Below are 18,658 nucleotides of genomic sequence, written 5' to 3'. Positions count from 1 at the left end.
TTTATTATTATTATTATTATTATTATTATTATTATTATTATTATTATTTGGCAGGCTATGGTTTTCGGTTGTGTTTTACTGTAGATTGCTTTCATTTCGTTTTAGCTTTTAACATTGTTACCTGCTCTAGGATCATGAAAATGATGGGCAAAATGTAACGACTAAAATGAGATGTTTTATCATCTGGCATCTGCTTATTTGTAAGCCACTTTCCCACAAGAAGTAGCTCACAACATAGCAAATGAACAGTAAGCATAATGATTCAAAACATATTGGAAGCAGTCATACATAATCATAATATCAGGAAGCTCAAAAATAAATCCATACAACATTGTGTAAAACAATAAAAGCAAGCTAACCTAATATAAAAGCTTAAATTAAGCAACATTGTATAAATCAGTTTGAAGAAGGAAACATAATTAAATAATTGAAGCTAAACAGAAGAGGGGAGGGGAGATTCTTGGTTTGTTTTTGTTCGTAGATAGATAGATAGATAGATGATAGATAGATAGATAGAAAGATAGTATTTTTATGTTGTAAACTGCCCTGATCTACAAATGAGTGGTATACAAATTTAACAATCAATAATAATAATGATACAAAAATAAAAAAAATGTTTTATTGTTAAACAGGAGACCTCTTAAACAAGAGGCAGCCCCTCTAGGTACTTGATGATAGAATAGGATGATATAAATATTCAACAACAACAGTTTATAATAATGATACTCTTACTGCAAGTTTATCAACTATAATGTTCCTGCATTTTTGTGGATTTGGAATGTCAGCCACTAAAGTAAATAGACTGTTGGCGTGTTAATAGTAACTGTGCTTGTGCTTGTTAAAGGTGTTACATCACTCTTACGCAGTCCCTTAATCTAACAATGAGTGGAGCTCCCGCAGGTCCAGCTGGGACAGGCAAAACGGAGACAACCAAGGATTTGGGCCATGCACTTGGGATGATGGTCTATGTCTTCAACTGTTCTGAACAGATGGATTACAAGGTGCTGAGCCCGTATTGAGGGGATGCTCTTATGAGGGAAGACTGTCATGATAAGTGTGTTGTTATACGCACAGAAATGTTTGCATCCCTTTTTGTGGCCACTGTTGATAGGAAGCTGGGACACCAAATATCAAAACGTGCAGATTTTGTCCCCATGTCCTGAGCACACTCAGCCCTATGAGAAATGTTTGGGAGTTTATTTCTTTGTTGGCAAAGCCCTTGGTTACATCAGCTCCTAAGGTACAAGGGTTATACAGACCACCCCTGCCAACTAGCTGGCTAGGCGATCTACCTCTACAGTCCTAGGCTCCAACCCAGAGAGTTGGAGCAACAGCATTACCACGCCCCTTTCAGCTTATTTAAACTCGCTTATCTGACGCAGTATGGACAAGTGCCCTATGATTCCTTCTGAGTTTTAAGCCCCTCCTTGTCCATGGAGACAGAAGGATATGGGAGATTCCAAAGGCCTCTCTGGGACTGACACAGCCTCTTCCACCTCTGAGATGCCCTGCAATTCTCTTTCCGCCTCCTTTCCCCTGTCTCTGGCTGCCTGGTCTCTTCCCCTTGACTCTACCACAGGCATCCCCAAACTTGGCCCTCCAGATGTTTTGTGACTACAACTCCCATCATCCCTGACCACTGGTCCTGTTAGCTAGGGATGATGGGAGTTGTAGTCACAAAACATCTGGAGGGCCGAGTTTGGGGGTGCCTGCTCTACCACCATCTCTGGCACCTGCCTCATGGGTGGCACAGAACCCCACAAACCTCTGACCCTTGATCCTCTGGATCAACCTCCTGCCCTCTGCCTGCACATCACCCCACTCCTCAAACTTCTTCCTGCCCCTGACATCCCATTGAAACCCACAAATGCAGGGAGAGAATAGGTGCATCAGTGTTGCCTTTTATGCTCCTCTCTTTTTCATGGATATTGCTGTGATTCCTTTTAACAACTCAGTAAAAAGGGGGTGAATTCATTTGTGTTCAGGAAAATCAAGGCACACCATTGGAATGTGTGTCCCCTGAATTACAGTACGTCCCAAATTGCAAACTATTTTCTTCTTCCTGTAGAACAAAGCCAGTTCCTATATGCACAGTTCAATATCATCTTCTGCATAATGCTGTGATTTCTTGAACACACTAGACAGAATAACCAGGCAACTAGTACGGTAATAGATAAATTAGATGGAAGTGCAATAATACAGGGTTTTGTGATTAATTAGTTGTATATCACTCACTTACATGGGCAGCTTATAAATGCAACAAATGATTAACTGTTGCTTTACATATAAGGAAAAGGCTTTCTTTCAGAAAGCAAACTACAAAATCTGAATTTTGTACATTTATTTATTATAGTCCATTGGAAACATCTATAAAGGTTTGGCCCAGACAGGTGCTTGGGGCTGCTTTGACGAATTCAACCGAATTTCAGTAGAAGTTCTTTCCGTTGTGGCTGTGCAAGTAAAGACCATCCATGATGCCATAAGAAATAAGAAAAAACAGTGAGTATATTAATAGATACATCCTTCAAAATTGTTTAATGTATTCAATGTAATTTGAAGATGCAGCATATGAAGAAACCACCCACTGGTGCTAACTTTCACATCCTCTTTGAAAAGGTATTTGCATTTGTGCCTGTCAGTTTATCTTTCTATCTAGAATGAGGATAATTTGCTGCTGTTTTATTGGGGGTTTTTTATCCTGTGTATCCTGTTAAGCCTGATTCTTCTGATTTATTTATTATATTTGGTAATAAATAAATACTTCCACATTCAAAATGCTTTATTTATTTTTTCATCTGTTGCTCCAGTCCAAATGGATTAAGAGGGGTTGAACTTTCACCTGGAAGGTTTAGGCTGAAGTCTCGCATGTGCCATATACAGATTATGTGACCTTGGACAAGGCACTATTTCTTGGCCTTGGTTTCCACTGTGTAAAACAGAGATATTTCATACCTCCGTAACAACAATTATAAAGCATTTTTTTCCACAGTTGAAATGCAATAAAAGTCATGGAGCAACAAGTGCAATGATTACACATCATGTGATATTAGTTGGAAATCGGATCCAAAAATCGTGACTGGCATATGATGTGGGGTATTATCCCCTTGTTAGTTATGAATTTCATTTTTTGAATTTTGGATTGTTTATTAATTGAATCTGTTTTGCTTAGCTATTCAATGGAAAATACAGTGGTGCCTCGCTTAACAAACGCCCCGTAAGACAAAATTTTCGCTTAAAGAAATGATTTTTCTAGCGGAGGTTGCCTCGCTAGACAAATTCGTTTTGCGAAAAATTCGTCTAGCGAATCGCGGTTTCCCATAGGAATGCATTGAAATTCAATTAATGCGTTCCTATGGGCAATTTTTTTTAAAAAAAAATATTCAATGCATTCCTATGGGATTCGCTAGACAAATTTTTCGTTATAAGAATAGACCCGTGGAACGAATTAAATTCGTCTAGTGAGGCACCACTGTATATAGACCTATTTAGCATTTTTAACCATTAACACTTCATGTTGGCATAGATCCAGAGTGAGCTAGTCACACAAGCTAGGCTGCAGTGCAGACATACTCATGATCTGTGCTGATGGAAGGGTTTATGATTCAGCAGACATCCTTGTCCATTAACCTATGCCAACCTCCACCGCAGAGACCTCTTCTGCAGAAAATACCATTGGCAAATAACTCAAATCAGGGAGCCTGGGTATGTGTAGGAGAAATGGAGCAGGGTCAGTTATGGATCTGCCAGATCCTATACTGATCTAGCTCCTGGAAAGGCATCTGATCTGAACCTTTCTGCTACGCCAGCATGGAGCTGGCACCAGAAAAGAATGGGGGTGTGAATTTACTTCCCCTACCATCCACCCTGGCAGGTCTATGTGACATCTCTGTCGCTCTGTTCCACCTACCTGCTCCCCTGCTAGGCATAGGTTAGCTCTGTTTGTTACAACTAATTTAAATTTCATTGATTTCACTGGGTGAACATGTGACCTAAAGGTCTGGACTCAACCCATTGTTTAGTTATGGTTTGATACAGTTGTATGGAATGCTGAAAAGAAATTAAATCAAACTACTTTAGGCATTCTGAAAGGTTTAGGCCTGCCCTGTCCAGTATGAAACAGCGGTCCTCCCATAACATAGCATTAGCACATTTTATTTTCATTTGAAATGTTTTGAAAGTCACCTCAGTTTCAAAATAAGTTCTGCTATGCAATACCAGAGTGGGGTAGGTGAGCAGCTCTTCCAGAAGCACAAGGCCCAAATCATCTTGGGTATTCAGAACTAGCTGTGTGAATTTGGGTTCTGACCACAGTGTGTGTGTGTGTGTTTAAGAGGAAAATGGAGTCAAAGAGAATTGCTTAAATCCCAACCACTTTCAGCCATTTCTTTCCTTTTATCGTGCTATTGATGCAGGTTTTTATTCCTTGGAGAAAGCATTGCACTGAAAGCATCGGTTGGAATATTTATTACTATGAACCCAGGTTATGCAGGCCGAACAGAATTACCTGAAAATCTGAAAGCTCTTTTCAGGCAAGTATGAAGCAGATTCACATTCTGAGCACTTATGCCACCTAATGTCAGTTGTTTGGTTTGCACTTGACTTGTTGCACAATGATTGTGTGAAAGAGTTTTCCGAAGTTGCAGTCTTGATAGCTCCCTTGATAACCAAGGGAGACAAATTATTTCCGTATCTTTGCTAAGTGTGCATTAGAAGTTGTTGTTCTGTGAAAAACCTAGTTGCGATACAAAACTAAACGAGTTAGGATGAAAACCTAAAACTAACTGAATTCTCTTAAAGCACTGAACAGTATCTCCCTATTACTAAGAAAAAAAAGGGGGGGAAAGGCCCACAACTCATTTATTATGATGCAGGACAAAGAGCTAGTCACAAGTGCCTTGCCTTCCTGGGCAGCAGCAGGACTTAGCACATTCCTTCCTGAATGTCTCTTTCACCCCAAACGAGAAAAAAATCTTTCTAAGTTCCCAGCTTTCCGTTTTGTGGACAGACTTTTGGTTTCTTGTTTCAGATCTTTAAAATATGGCACATGAGATCCACAGTTCAGACAGTCATGTAGATTGTAACTGCCTTAATATGTCTCTTCCGTGTCTGATACTGACTTATTTTCAATGACCTTTCACTGGGTCAAGGTGGGGAACCACATTTAGCTTGAGGGACACATTTCCTTGTAGGCAGGAAGCCCTCCAGGGGCTTGCATGCCATTGGTGGGCTGGGCTAGAAGCAAAAGTGATCAAAGCAACAGATGTGGCCAACTGTCCAAAGGAAGTCACATTCCAGCCATGCAAAATTCGGATGTTTCTATAAACACGCTACAAGCAAGAGATATTGTCCCAGTTCAAAGACACATTTCAGCCAAGCAAAAATACTCAAGGGCATGGAGCAGGGCATGGCTTGGGAAGAGCCCCAAGGTCCAGGTAGGCTTGGCAAGTCACATTTGGCCCACAGATCCGAGGTCCCCCCCAAACTAGATAACCTACTGTTCCAAAACCATCTATGTTATGTGCTTACTGCAGTATTTTAATTAGTTATTTGGTTTCACATCACGAAACTAATAAACTATTATTTTACACACACTCTAATTGGAACTATTGGGAATGGTATCATTTTGCCAGAATTTCGTTCTGGAAGAAATCAAGTTGGAACTGGTGGTTTGTCTAGTCTTGCTTTTTACCAACATAAAGGGCCATCTTGCAGATTCCCTGTAACAGCATCTTATATTTTCATGATTTGTCTATAGGGGACTTGCAAAGCCTACACCCATCAGCTGATTCCATTGAAATAGCACTAGTAGGAAATGCTAATAATTTCCAACGAGTAATTAGCCTGTTTTTTTGTTTTTGCTTTTGCTTTGGAAGTTCTTGTTAGCAATGAGTGACACACATAATTGTGACTCTCTTGAGCTCTGCTAAAATGTTTGTAGACATCACTGTCTTGAATTTAGGTGAGATGGGCATTTGTTATTCTCACAATATTTAAATACTAATCCCTGTCTTTGGTTCTTACACTTTTTTTTAGACCCTGTGCAATGGTTGTCCCTGACATTGAACTAATTTGTGAAATTATGCTGGTTGCTGAGGGGTTTGTTGATGCACGCTTGTTAGCCAGGAAGTTTATTACCTTGTATACTCTCTGTAGAGAACTTCTCTCTAAACAGGTAAGGGCTCTTTTGGACCTCGAGATTTCTCCCATGCTAATCAAATGGTATTGTGCTACAATACAAACTTGCAAAATAAAATGTAGGATGCTTTTAGGATGCTTTTGAAAGCAAAAAAATTACTCAAGCTATTCACAGTATCTGAGAAAGCACACATTATCGGCAATATATCACATCTACATGCATTGGGGGCCCCATAAAATTATTTATGTTCTCCCAGTATAGCCCTGTAGCCTACAACAGATGAAGCAGAACAGATGGAATTAAATGAAAAGGGAATTGCTTACCTTTTCATATGTACAACTTTGTCATGTCTGTTGAATATTGATTTAGTTTGGCTTTATTCATTTATTTCAGCATTATTGGAAACAATTGAAAATGTTTCTGTGTTGGTGTTTTGTTTTAGACAATGTAATGTTTGCTTGGTTCTGATTACTGTAATCAATCTTCAAGTCTGTAAGCATTCTAATGTTCCAAAGGATAGACTTGCCTATGTAATCCTATTAATTTTTGTTTTACATTCTAATCTCTTAAAATGTTTATATGGAAGTAATCTTCATTGATTTTCGGTGAAACTTGATTCCAAGTATATTACAAGGAATCTCTTTTTCATTTGCTGGATTGCTACAAAAACATGAGTCTCTTTGAGATTGGCACATGTTGCGAGCCAGGTTATGTATGGCCTCTGCCCATTGCTTACCACTGTGAATCCTCAAAGCATTGAAGACAATGGTCTATCAGTGGCCCATGAGCCTAAGGGGTCTGCTCCAAGTACACAGTGTTGCTGGTGTGATTTGAGATTAGTAGCCATTAGTTATCTGGGAACCTGAAAGCACAACATCAGGGGCAAAAGGTGAGGTTGGTAACACTAGAATATTCTGGGAAGAATATTCACTGGGAAGAGTGAAAAGTAGGATACAGACAGACACAGGTGAAAGGAAAAAACAAGATGGGTTCTGAAAGCAAGGAGCAACTCAGAAGGGAAGGAGCTAATTAAAAGGTTCAGGCAAGCAAACAGCAATTATTTGAGGAGCCCTAATCCTAACCTGTAACAGTCTTACTAATGAATTAATTTTTTGGTCACAGACCAATAAAATTGATACAGACAGGATGAAATGCATAATACAGTCGTACCTTGAATCCTAAACATCTTACGAGTCAAACGCTTTGGCTCCCAAATGCCACAAACCTGGAAGTGACTGCTCTGGTTTGCGAACTATTTTTGGAAGCCAAATGTCTGATAGGACTTCCATGGCTTCTGGTTGGCTGCAGGTGCTTCCTGCAGCCAATCAGAAGCCGCGCCTTGGTGTCCCAACACTTTGGAAGTCAAACGGACTTGCGGAACGGATTCCGTTCGACTTCCGATGTACAACTGTAATAATAAATACAGGTTTACCCTACCAAGACAACAGTTCCCTAATCAAGCACAACTCTGCCCAACAGAGCAGTCCTATAGTGGGAGTGGCAGTGGTGGGGAACAGAATCCATGGCAGAGCAAGAATAGGATCCACTTTAGATGGACTGTGGTGGCATTCTGTGACACACACACACACACACACACCGGCCATCTTCCCAGGGATCATAGATTGCTTCCAAATAGTAATGCTCCAGGGAGGGTCTCCTCACGAACCGGAGGCACAGTGTGACTTTGTTGAGTCTCTTCAAGTCCCTCTCCTCCACTTCTGGGTTTTTGATGCTGCACGCATGCACAGTTGCACATGACATGAACGCACGTAAATGGGGGGTGGGGGTGGGGTGCGCCTGTATATGTATTTGGAACCTTTGACTGGATATTCTCATTTTTAGAAATTCTTCTCACCCCACCATAGGCAACACCCATAATATCATCAAAAACAAAAGCGCAGCACAGCAACTTTGGTTCCCAGGTTTTGAGAATTTATTTGTTTAGCCATGTTTGACAGGTCAACAATTAATCTTTCCCCCCCTTATATCTTCACCACAGGATCATTATGACTGGGGCCTTCGTGCTGTTAAGTCTGTTTTGGTAGTTGCCGGCTCACTGAAGCGAGGAGACAAGGCTAGACCTGAAGATCAGGTACGTAGTAGCACAGATTGGTGCTTCATCAGCATAATGTTGGAATAGCTTCCCCCCCCCCCCAGTTTGATTTTAATTATAAAATTACCTCTTTAGAGCAGGAGTAAGAAACATTATTTTCTGCTAAAGGCTACATTTCCTTAGGGGTAATTTGTCATGCTAGTCATGGGCAGAGATGGAGCCCAAAGTGGGTTGCAATATTGCATAGCACGCTTCCTCTGTCTGTCTGTCTGTCTCTGCTATCCCATCTCCCTCAATCTCTGTGATTCCTCCGTCCTTTTTGTCTCTTTCCTTTCACCACCCACATGAACATAGTTTCCTCTCTCTTCCTTCCATTGCCCCACCCATTCCCATTCCCATTCCCATTACCATTACCACCCTCCTCCCACCTTCATTCCCCGCCCCCCGCCCCTGGATTGCCTCCATCCTGGAGCACACACAAAACTGAAAATGAAAAGTGATTTGCAGAGGGGGTGTGTGCAGAGCAAGACTGGCCCAGTAATGGTCCAGAGGGCATTAGGCTGTGGGCTGAGGGTTTCTCACCACTGCTTTTAATGGATGTCCATATTTGTTCTTTACTCAGAGGAAGGAATGCTTCTTCAACTCTGTTACTACAAAAGCGTATTTTCTGTTGATTGAAAGCTCTTGCAGGTGTGATAACGTGTGGTTGACTGTCCTTTCCCAGGTACTTATGCGAGCCTTAAGGGACTTCAACTTGCCCAAGATAGTGACAGATGATATCCCCATTTTCATGGGCCTAATCAGTGACCTGTTTCCGGCTCTGGATGTTCCAAGGAAAAGGGACTTGCAATTTGAACAGATGGTTAAACAGTCTACCCTGGAGCTTCGCTTGCAGCCTGAGGAGAGCTTTATTCTCAAAGTAAAATAATCCATTGCCTCTAATTACACCCCTTAAGAATTTCAATCAAAAAATAATTGCAGACAGGTTGTGTTGAATGTGAAGGTTATGCTTGTGTACAATGATAACATTCCTTTTGTGTCCTGAAAGTGGTGGTATTTCAGTAATACTACTGTACATGTGTAGGCCAATGTTATAAGTAAAGATTTGAGTTTCTGAAATAATATGTAGGACCTACTGGTCCTGTCTAGTCAGGAAAATGCTTCCTTCCCTCACTGCCATATGTCCTTAACTTGCTTAGATTTTTGTCAGTGACCAGTGATTATTATGCTTTACATAGTACTGAATTTGAGGCACTGGGGTTGTCATTTGTTTTGCTGTGTCCCTTTATTCAATCAAAATAGAAGAGAAAGATAAACTAATCTTTGTAGTGTAGGAGTGTTCTGTGTGGACTTCCCCCCCCCCCTTATCAGCCTTCAAATTGTGCCTCCAAGATTTTAAACACAGCAGCTACGCTTGCTTGCCTTTAGAGAAGATGGGTGACTGTTAGTATGAGGCTCACTGCGAATCACAGAAGCAGAAGAAGCCATCACAGCCCACCTCATGGGGATCCAACTCTCGTGTTTGCAGACAGGCCATATGAAACAACAGTCATGATATGATTTAGAAGTCAAACTTGGGAGATCTAAGGCCACTGTTATGTCTCATTTGTGGACAATAACCCTGAATGAGGGAATTCAGACTAAGATTGAACATCCACAGTGAGATGTTTGCTGAGGAGAAGCAGAGACCTGTGCTGCTAGCCTCATGCTCCACTGAAAGAGTCTGCTTGAATCAGCCCAACCCACAGTTTTGCATGTCCATACCTCTCCTATAGGGACCCAGGTGGCGCTGTGGGTTAAACCACAGAGTTTAGGGCTTGCTGATCAGAAGGTCGGCGGTTCAAATCCCTGCAACGGGGTGAGCTCCCTTTGCTTGGTCCCAGCTCCTGCCCACCTAGCAGTTCGAAAGTACATCAAAGTGCAAGTAGATAAATAGGGACCGCTCCGGCGGGAAGGTAAACGGCGTTTCCGTGCACTGCTCTGGTTCGCCAGAAGCAGCTTTGTCATGCTGGCCACATGACCTGGAAGCTGTCTGCAGACAAATGCCGCCCCCCTCGGCCTATAGAGCGAGATGAGCGCCGCAACCCCAGAGTCGGACACGACTGGATCTGATGGTCAGGGGCCCCTTTACCTTTACCTCTCCTATAGTATATTTGGCAAGCTAATTCAAATTCATTTTGTGAGTCTTGCTGCCCCTTTAGGTTTATTTTTTATCTTCAGTCCCTGAAAAGATGCCTAGAATGAGGAATCTCGCCTACATTTGCCACCCGTCCTGTAGTTACATCAAGCAGTCGGTGACATTTGACATTAGTGTTTTTGTTCATTTTTCCAGGATATTGTTGTGTGGCTTAGCAAACAAAAAAGGATGGGGAGATTTGTTTTCATTTCTTGAGGCTCATTCATTAATTCAAGTCTGGGTGTAGGGCCTTGAGAGACTAATGGGCCATCTTCAGGTTATCCTGTTTGAAGTTATTTGGAGAAAACCGTTTCCTGACTACAGGAGAGGGTGGGAAGCTGCTTTGTGGGAGGTAATTGGTGTCAGTGGTAATGGGAGGACAAGGAAACAAAACCACTGGCTGTGTATTAATTCTGTTTGACAGATTGTTCAGCTTGAGGAGCTTCTGGCAGTGCGTCACTCTGTCTTTGTAGTCGGAAATGCAGGCACTGGAAAAAGCAAGGTACAGCATGGTGCTTTAACAGTTGTTTTTTTATGGCAGATTTTGCAAATGAAAAAAAAAGAAAGAAAGCTCCACGCCAGCTGGCATAACGCCGCATGCTTTACTTCAGCCATCCCCCTCAACTCTGTTTTTAAAGTGAAAAGTTGAGCATTGCTATGGTCAGGCTAATCATGACGGAGATGAAACTTCTCCCCTGCCCTCCCTGAGACTCAAACTATCCAGGGATTAGTTCACATACAACAACCACTTAATTAGGAAAGGAGTCCTCCCTTCCTCTTTCATCTGGTCACCCAGATGGGAAAGACCAAATCCAGTGGAGAAATAAAGTTCAAGCGTGGGTGCGTTTAGGGGGCGGTAATGATTTGGAGTGGCTTCCTTTTATAGTGGAAGCAGTGGCTCAGCAGGAGCAGTCTGGAATACTATGATTCTGGGACTTCCCCCCACAATTATTCTCTCTCGGGAACAATACCTCCTCTGTTTGTTAGTTTCCTATTATTCCGGTTCAGTCTCAAAGCCTTAAGAAAATGCAGTAGTATTTAGGTAAGTTTAATGTAGGTTTCTAGAGCCATTGCTCCCACATCTTTTTCATCCCATTGTCATTTCTCATCAAAAGGTCTTAGTTTTTAAATTTTAATTTACTGCTGGATTTTTATACCCTACCTTTCCTGCAAGGAGCTCAAGGTGGTTCCCAGACTCAGGAAACAGGGCTCCATAAATCAAAACGTTGTAAACTGAGGGTTGAGTCCAGACTAAGGCAGTGGAATTTAGAATGCATTAAAATTAATGGGGGGATTAATCATGACTCAGCTTGTCTTTGATTTAAGTGGGAACTAGTTTAATCTGGATCTGACCCCAAGACGTTATGGAAAATTGGAAAAAGCAGTGTCAATATTTATATAAGAACCTAACACTTTCCCCCCAAATTGAGACCTGGATCCTAACAAGGAAGTTTTCTCCTGGCTGTTCATCAGGTTCTGAAAACACTGAACAGGACTTATATGAACATGAAGCGGAAGCCTGTTTGGAATGACTTGAACCCCAAAGCTGTGACTACTGATGAACTCTTTGGTTTCATACATCATGCTACTCGAGAATGGAAAGATGGCAAGTAGAGGATATATTTTAATTCCTGTGACATTCACTGCACAGTCTTCACGTTTTCCTGCAAAACATCCCTCAACTGATGTTTATTTTGCTAGGATATTCATACAGCGAAATCACATGGTGTAGGCTTCCTGGGGTCACACCGTTTTATACTGCAGGCGAGGGGAGGAAAGATCAGGCTTGAATAATCCCAACATTTTTGTTCTTACACCCTTTCTGTGCATACAAAATGTAGCATGTTCAACAGATTCTGCTTACCCTCCTTACTACTTTTCTGCATGCAGGCAGTTATGGAGAAGTATTCAAACTAGAGTTCTTCCCCACTTGCAGTCTGAGGTGGTACTGCCCTAGTTTCATGCACAGATCATTACTTAGTTATCAAGCTATTTGCCTGCACCATTTTACCTTCTTCATCATATACTCCCATGTACTCTCTCTGTTGCCAAAGTATTCCAGGGCTTTGCCATACAGTTCTGCTGTCAACCCTGTGGTATACAGGTAGGACTGCTGAACTTGATTCTGATGTCAAGAGATATAAACTTTCCCCCTGCCATACAAACTACATTGCCTGGACCCAAAGGGTTCCTGTTTTTGAATCCTGTCCTCCCCAAGTATAATATTATGCTTTCTGTAGCCAGAACAAAAAATCGGGGAAACTCCAGGATGTGCTTGGAAGTCTTTGTGCCCAGGGTTCTTTGGACCCCAGTTGGATTTTAATTTTTTTTATTTTTCATCATTTAAAAGTTCCTTTGTCCAAAACTTATTTGCCTCCCATTTTTCAGGACTCTTCTCATCTCTTTTGAGAGAGCAAGCTAATATGACCCATAATTGGCCCAAGTGGATTGTCTTAGATGGGGACATCGATCCTATGTGGATTGAGTCGCTCAATACTGTTATGGATGATAATAAGGTGAGCAAAAACCAAACACGTTCTCTTTTCCCATTGGACAACTCTGCATTTTGCCTCTTCTTTATTTCCTCATTTGTTTTCCTTTGCCATACCTCTTCCATGTTTCTGATAGGTAGAATGTGCACCCTATGTTTTACATGGCATCTTTCCTCATAGTCAGTTTCATCCACAACCCTGTTTGCGCTGCCACTTTCCCCTGGGAAAACCTGTGGTTTACCGCTGAATCAGACCAACTGGCAGTTGGGTTTCCCAGGACAAAACCATTCAGACCCATGCCTGGAAAGCACAGGACAAGCCTTTCTACCACAGGGCAAGTGGAAGTGTGGATGAGCCCCGTGTCTTCAAAACCCAGGCTGCATTACTTTCTTGCATTCTAGTACCATTCATTAAAATTGAGGCCCATTCATATGTTTCCCACCATGTTTAACACAGCATGGCAAATCCCAGTCTCAAATAAGTCTGTTCTCATGCGTGCTAGGGCAGAGGCTGAAAATATGTGTTTCTTGTTGAAAACAAAACAGTTCCTAAGTAAATCCAACCCTTGGGGATTGTGGTTGCTTATACTCTAGTTAATTCAACAAGCCAAGCTCAAACCTGGGTTTCTGAATATGTTTTGTTAACTTCGGAAATGGTGATTTGCTTGACCTCACAAAGCTAAATTCAGATGTAATAGGGAATTGTGGTTTGTTTAAAAGTTGAAGTGAGTGCTTCTAAACTTCTTCTCCTGGCATATGGCAAAAGAGAGGAAAGGGAGAGTATGTAAGTCAACAGGTTTCTACAATTTGTTCCATGAAGTGGGAAACCATGGCCTTCTATAACTTCTTATCAAGTCCTTTGTGTACAGTAGATCAACTTGTATGGAGAGATGAGTTCTTACTTTACATCTAAGGATATTTTTCACAGCAGTAAACCACAGCTCCTTTTCTACACACAAGTGCACCTCTCCTAAGTTAACCAGTAATAAGTTATATGCAAATAGTTTTTGACATTCAGTTGCCTTGAAATTAATTTGAACTGTAAAAATAAGCTTATCTGGTGTTTTCCTCACCCCGTAGGAATTGGTGGCCTTTCTTATATATAAACTGTGGCCATGCGTATTTCAGAATGCAGAATTACCCTTATGAAGGCCAAAGTATATTTTAATTTTAACATAGCCTTTAAATATTAACAGATATTTTTACGATAGCAATTTTCTGATTTATTATCAGAATGCAAGTTGTGGATGCAGCTATCAGAATAACTTGATTCTGTCTAGGTGCTGACTCTTGCTAGCAATGAACGGGTTTCTTTGACACCATCCATGAGACTGCTGTTTGAGATACACCATTTAAAAACAGCCACTCCTGCCACCGTATCTAGGGCAGGTATTTTGTACATAAACCCACAGGACCTTGGCTGGAATCCGTAAGTACCTCCTATGGCTCAGTTGGTAAAGCATGAGACTCTTACTCTCAGGGTTGTGGGTTCGAGCCCTATGTTTGGCAGAAGATTCCTGCATTGCAGGGGGTTGGACTGGATGATCCTCTTGGTCCCTTCCAACTCTACAATTCTATGAGTATGATTCTATGACATTCTGTTGTCAACTTTAGCAAATTTTCATGGAAAAACAGCTGGCATATGATGGCACAGGCTTGATTTATATTTTCCTTTTTATATTTCTCAATTGTTGAAAGTGACTTCAGGTTTCCATGAGGCTAACAAAGTCTCCCAAAACTCTAAAACAGAAATTATTGTAAACACGAATGTTGGAGTATAGCTAAGAAATAAATACAGTATGTTTTGGGGTTGTTGTTTTTTTTCTTGGCTCTGCAACTGTTTTTGGTCTGATGGCACAAATTTCTGATTTTGTTCAGTTTTTGGTAGTTTGTAGGTTACAAATATTGTAATAAATAAGAAAACAAAGCCTGGGATTTTCCTCTAGTCACTTTCCAGTATTACTGCACACCAGCAATTTGTTGTTTTTATTAGTTTTCACAGTAATAATCCTCTAATGTAGGAATAGCCAACTGGTGTCCCAGAGGGCAACTCGCTTTCACTTGGCTCCCAGCACTTCAAAGCCCAGATCCTTGTGCCTTTCGTGCTGCTGCCATCTCAGACAGTATTGCTTGCCAATTGCGGCTCTTTTAAGCCAGTTAGGCAGCTATTCCTGAATTTTCTCAGCACTAACAGGAAAGTAATTGTAAGCCCCTGCACTGATCAAGCAAATCTGTGCAGAAACCATTGTGTTTTCTTTTTCAGATACGTTGCAAGCTGGATAGAGACAAGGAGTCACCAATCTGAAAAAGCCAATTTGACAATCCTCTTCGATAAATACGTTCCTCTATGCTTGGATCAGCTCAAAACTAACTTTAAGACAATCACGCCCATTCCTGAGAACAGCATGGTTCAGGTATGCTTTTACTTGTGCAGATACTACTATTATTATTATTATCATCATCATTGACTTCATTTAAGATGTAACCAACCCATCTTTCTGCAACAAGGCGCACTACAAAAACATATAAAAAAAGCAATGTTTTGTAACGAATAACACAAATATGCTACAAGCCAGCTTCAAGCCCCACGTGTGGCAAAGGATTCCTGCATTGCAAGGGGTTGTATTAGATGATACTTGTGGCCCCTTCAACTCTACAATTCTGCAGTGGATTGGAGCTGATACAGATAGAAAGACAATAAATGAGCACTATGTATGTACAGTTATGGAAGCAGATTACCACGGACAGCTTTCACCCACATGATGCTGTGTTTTTATTTCCAGATGTCTGAAAAAAGGTCTCCAGTATGATCTTCATTAGAGTTACATTCAGGTTTATTTATATGATTGTGTGATTTATATGATGTAGCTCAGTGCTACAACACAGAACATGTTAACCAGCAGGAGTTAGCTCAGTTGGTTAGAGCGTGGTGCTGATAATGCCGAGGTCATGGGTTTGACCCCCATAAGGCATATTCTTGCATTACAGGTGGCTGGTTGGGGTCCCTAGCGACACTACGATTTTATGTTTTGTATGCAAACTGTCTTGGGAATGTCCAGGAAACACCCGTGCTTGAAACATTGAAGAGACACTACCAATCCCTTGTAGATAACCCAATGTTCTGACTTGATATAAGTCAAATTCCTAAGTACTCGTAACCTGCTAAATATTTTTAATGTTTTGCTTTTGCTGTCTTTCGTTATATAGACACTTTGTTCTCTCCTTGACTGCTTACTAACTCCAGAAAATGTGCCCCTTGATGGTTCGAGAGAACTGTACGAGACATATTTTGCCTTTGCCTGTGTGTGGGCATTTGGTGGTGCCGTCTTTCAAGATCAGGTAGGCAGGAAGCAGTTTGCTTTGAGGTGTACTCGGACAAGCAAACTCTTCTCTTCCTTTATGACATGTGCAATGAAACCATGGTGAAAATCCACTGGTTTGACTGTGTCTCAATGGAGAGAATCAGATGGCAATCTCTGTGTTGGGGATGGTATTTGTTTTGGGGCTCAAAGCCCAAGATCTAGGTGTTGGATCACTAACCTCCCATAATTGCTGAAAGGAAGAATAGGAGTTCTAAAGCCTAAAATGCAAGGAGAAAACGGCAATGGTGAATTTTTGCAGGGGAACTGATTAGGATTGCCACTGAAGAAGGAATTTCTTGTTTCCAACACACTTTGAGCTGTATCAACATATTGTTGCACACCAACCCAATCTCCAAGCAGTGCAAGATTCCAGGGGTTCCAGGTACTTGCCCAGGGTTCCAAGAGGAAACATGACACAGCAGAGACTGTGGTGTTTTTATGATATATGGTTTAGTGGGACGTAGGTGGTGCTGTGGTCTAAACCACTGAGCCTCTTGGGGTTGCCGATCAGAAGGTCGGCAGTTCGAATCCCCACAATGGGGTGAGCTCCCGTTGCTCTATCCCAGCTCCTGCCAGCCTAGCAGTTCAAAAGCATGCCAGTGCAAGTAATAAATAGGTACCGCTGTGGCAGGAACGTAAACAGCATTTCCGTGCACTCTGGTTTCTGTCATGGTGTTCCGTTTGGTATGTTTAGCACATCTTCTTTAATCTGTAAGGGAAGTGTTCACGACCACTAAAACAATGTGCAGAAGCAATTAATTTATTTTGCATAGAATTTTCAGTATCTGGTTTGGCCTTTCACAGGAAGATGCCAGCTAAGTTCTTCGTTCTCCCCAGTGGAAATGGTTACCATAATTGGGGCAACAAAGAAGCTCATGTTGTTGTTTAGTCGTTTAGTCGTGTCCGACTCTTCGTGACCCCATGGACCATAGCACGCCAGGCACTCCTGTCTTGCACTGCCTCCCGCAGTTTGGTCAAACTCATGTTCGTAGCTTCGAGAACACTGTCCAACCATCTTGTCGTCTGACATCCCCTTCTCCTAGTGCCCTCAATCTTTCCCAACATCAGGGTCTTTTCCAAGGATTCTTCTCTTCTCATGAGGTGGCCAAAGTATTGGAGCCTCAGCTTCACGATCTGTCCTTCCAGGGAGCACTCAGGGCTGATTTCCTTAAGAATGGATAGGTTTGATCTTCTTGCAGTCCATGGGACTCTCAAGAGTCTCCTCCAGCACCACAATTCAAAAGCATCAATTCTTCGGCGATCAGCCTTCTTTATGGTCCAGCTCTCATAGTTTCATGAACATAAAGCTCATAGTTTCATGTAATTTGAATAATTTTATAAGCCTTTTTTTAACCATCAAACTTGCTAAGTACATTGAACAATTTACACACACACCCACACACCCCAAAACTAAGAACCTATTTAAAATTTTCTAGCTTTCTAATTATCAAGCTGAGTTTAGCCGCTGGTGGCTGAAAGAGATGAAAGCTGTTAAGTTTCCATCACATGGAACCATCTTTGATTATTACATTGACCCCAAAACCAAGAAATTCCTGCCTTGGAGTGATAAAATTATCAGTTTTGACATGGATCCGGATACACCGTTGCAGGTAAGCACATGTTTAATATAAAATGAGCACATGCAGCTTTTCATTTTATCCTCTGGTGTTTTCATTGTTTCCTGCTCATTGGAAAATGAAGCTATTTAGAAGTCTATCTTTGCATGTAATGTTGTTTTTAGTCTGTGTGGCTGTATTTGATAATGAGAAGTGTAATGGTCTGTGGTGGGGGCTCTTTTATGAAGATTAACTTTATTTCTTTACTTACTATACAATGAAATAAATTGACATCTTATAAAGAGGGAATTTAAGGCATAACGGTTACCCGGTTGGCGGTGGGCAGTGGTTGTGGCCCATTGCATCCTGCTCTGACACGCCTATTTAGGTGGCCAGGCCATTGGAAAAACCCCGGGCTGGCTGCGGGGCACGGTGGGAGTTCCCTCCAACCACCAATTTGAAATCAGGCCATGCATGTGAAAATGCTTTATGTTCACTTCTAAGCATACATGCTCCTAGCAACCACTTAGATTTTCACCCTTACATTGCAGAGAAATGAAAACTGAAGCACGTAGAAGGAATGAAACTATTTATTTTTATTTTTAAAGAAAATGCTGTTTCAGTGGCATGTTAATACAAATCATATTAACGAAAATCCTTTTGATGCCTCAGGCAGTCCTTGTTCACACATCTGAGACCACGTGTCTCAGATATTTCACAGATTTGCTCTTAGAGAAAGGCAAGCCTGTTATGCTTGTTGGAAATGCCGGAGTGGGGAAAACTGTATTTATTGAGGAATGCCTTGCTGGCCTCTCTGAAGATTTCCTGGTGTCCAAAGTCCCCTTCAACTATTACACCACATCAGCAGCACTACAAAGTAAGTT

At 41.5% G+C, this 18,658-nt stretch overlaps 1 protein-coding gene across 1 annotated transcript in view; it reads left to right on the top strand.

The window, feature by feature from the left end:
- DNAH11 (dynein axonemal heavy chain 11) overlaps positions 1-18,658 on the top strand; it is a 143,647-nt gene that overhangs the window by 49,035 nt on the left and 75,954 nt on the right. The window contains exons 33-46 of the mRNA XM_035129059.3: positions 845-1,001; positions 2,354-2,499; positions 4,413-4,529; positions 6,034-6,172; positions 8,136-8,228; positions 8,914-9,108; positions 10,790-10,867; positions 11,839-11,971; positions 12,754-12,881; positions 14,137-14,285; positions 15,120-15,270; positions 16,064-16,195; positions 17,655-17,828; positions 18,447-18,651. Of these exons, the coding sequence (XP_034984950.3) occupies positions 845-1,001; positions 2,354-2,499; positions 4,413-4,529; positions 6,034-6,172; positions 8,136-8,228; positions 8,914-9,108; positions 10,790-10,867; positions 11,839-11,971; positions 12,754-12,881; positions 14,137-14,285; positions 15,120-15,270; positions 16,064-16,195; positions 17,655-17,828; positions 18,447-18,651 (1,997 nt within the window). The remainder of the gene's footprint in view (positions 1-844; positions 1,002-2,353; positions 2,500-4,412; positions 4,530-6,033; positions 6,173-8,135; positions 8,229-8,913; positions 9,109-10,789; positions 10,868-11,838; positions 11,972-12,753; positions 12,882-14,136; positions 14,286-15,119; positions 15,271-16,063; positions 16,196-17,654; positions 17,829-18,446; positions 18,652-18,658) is intronic.

This window comes from Zootoca vivipara, chromosome 11, assembly GCF_965207765.1.
Source record: "Zootoca vivipara chromosome 11, rZooViv2.hap1.1, whole genome shotgun sequence".
NCBI classification, from domain to species: Eukaryota; Metazoa; Chordata; class Lepidosauria; order Squamata; family Lacertidae; genus Zootoca; species Zootoca vivipara.
This window is presented reverse-complemented; position numbering and strand designations above follow the sequence as displayed.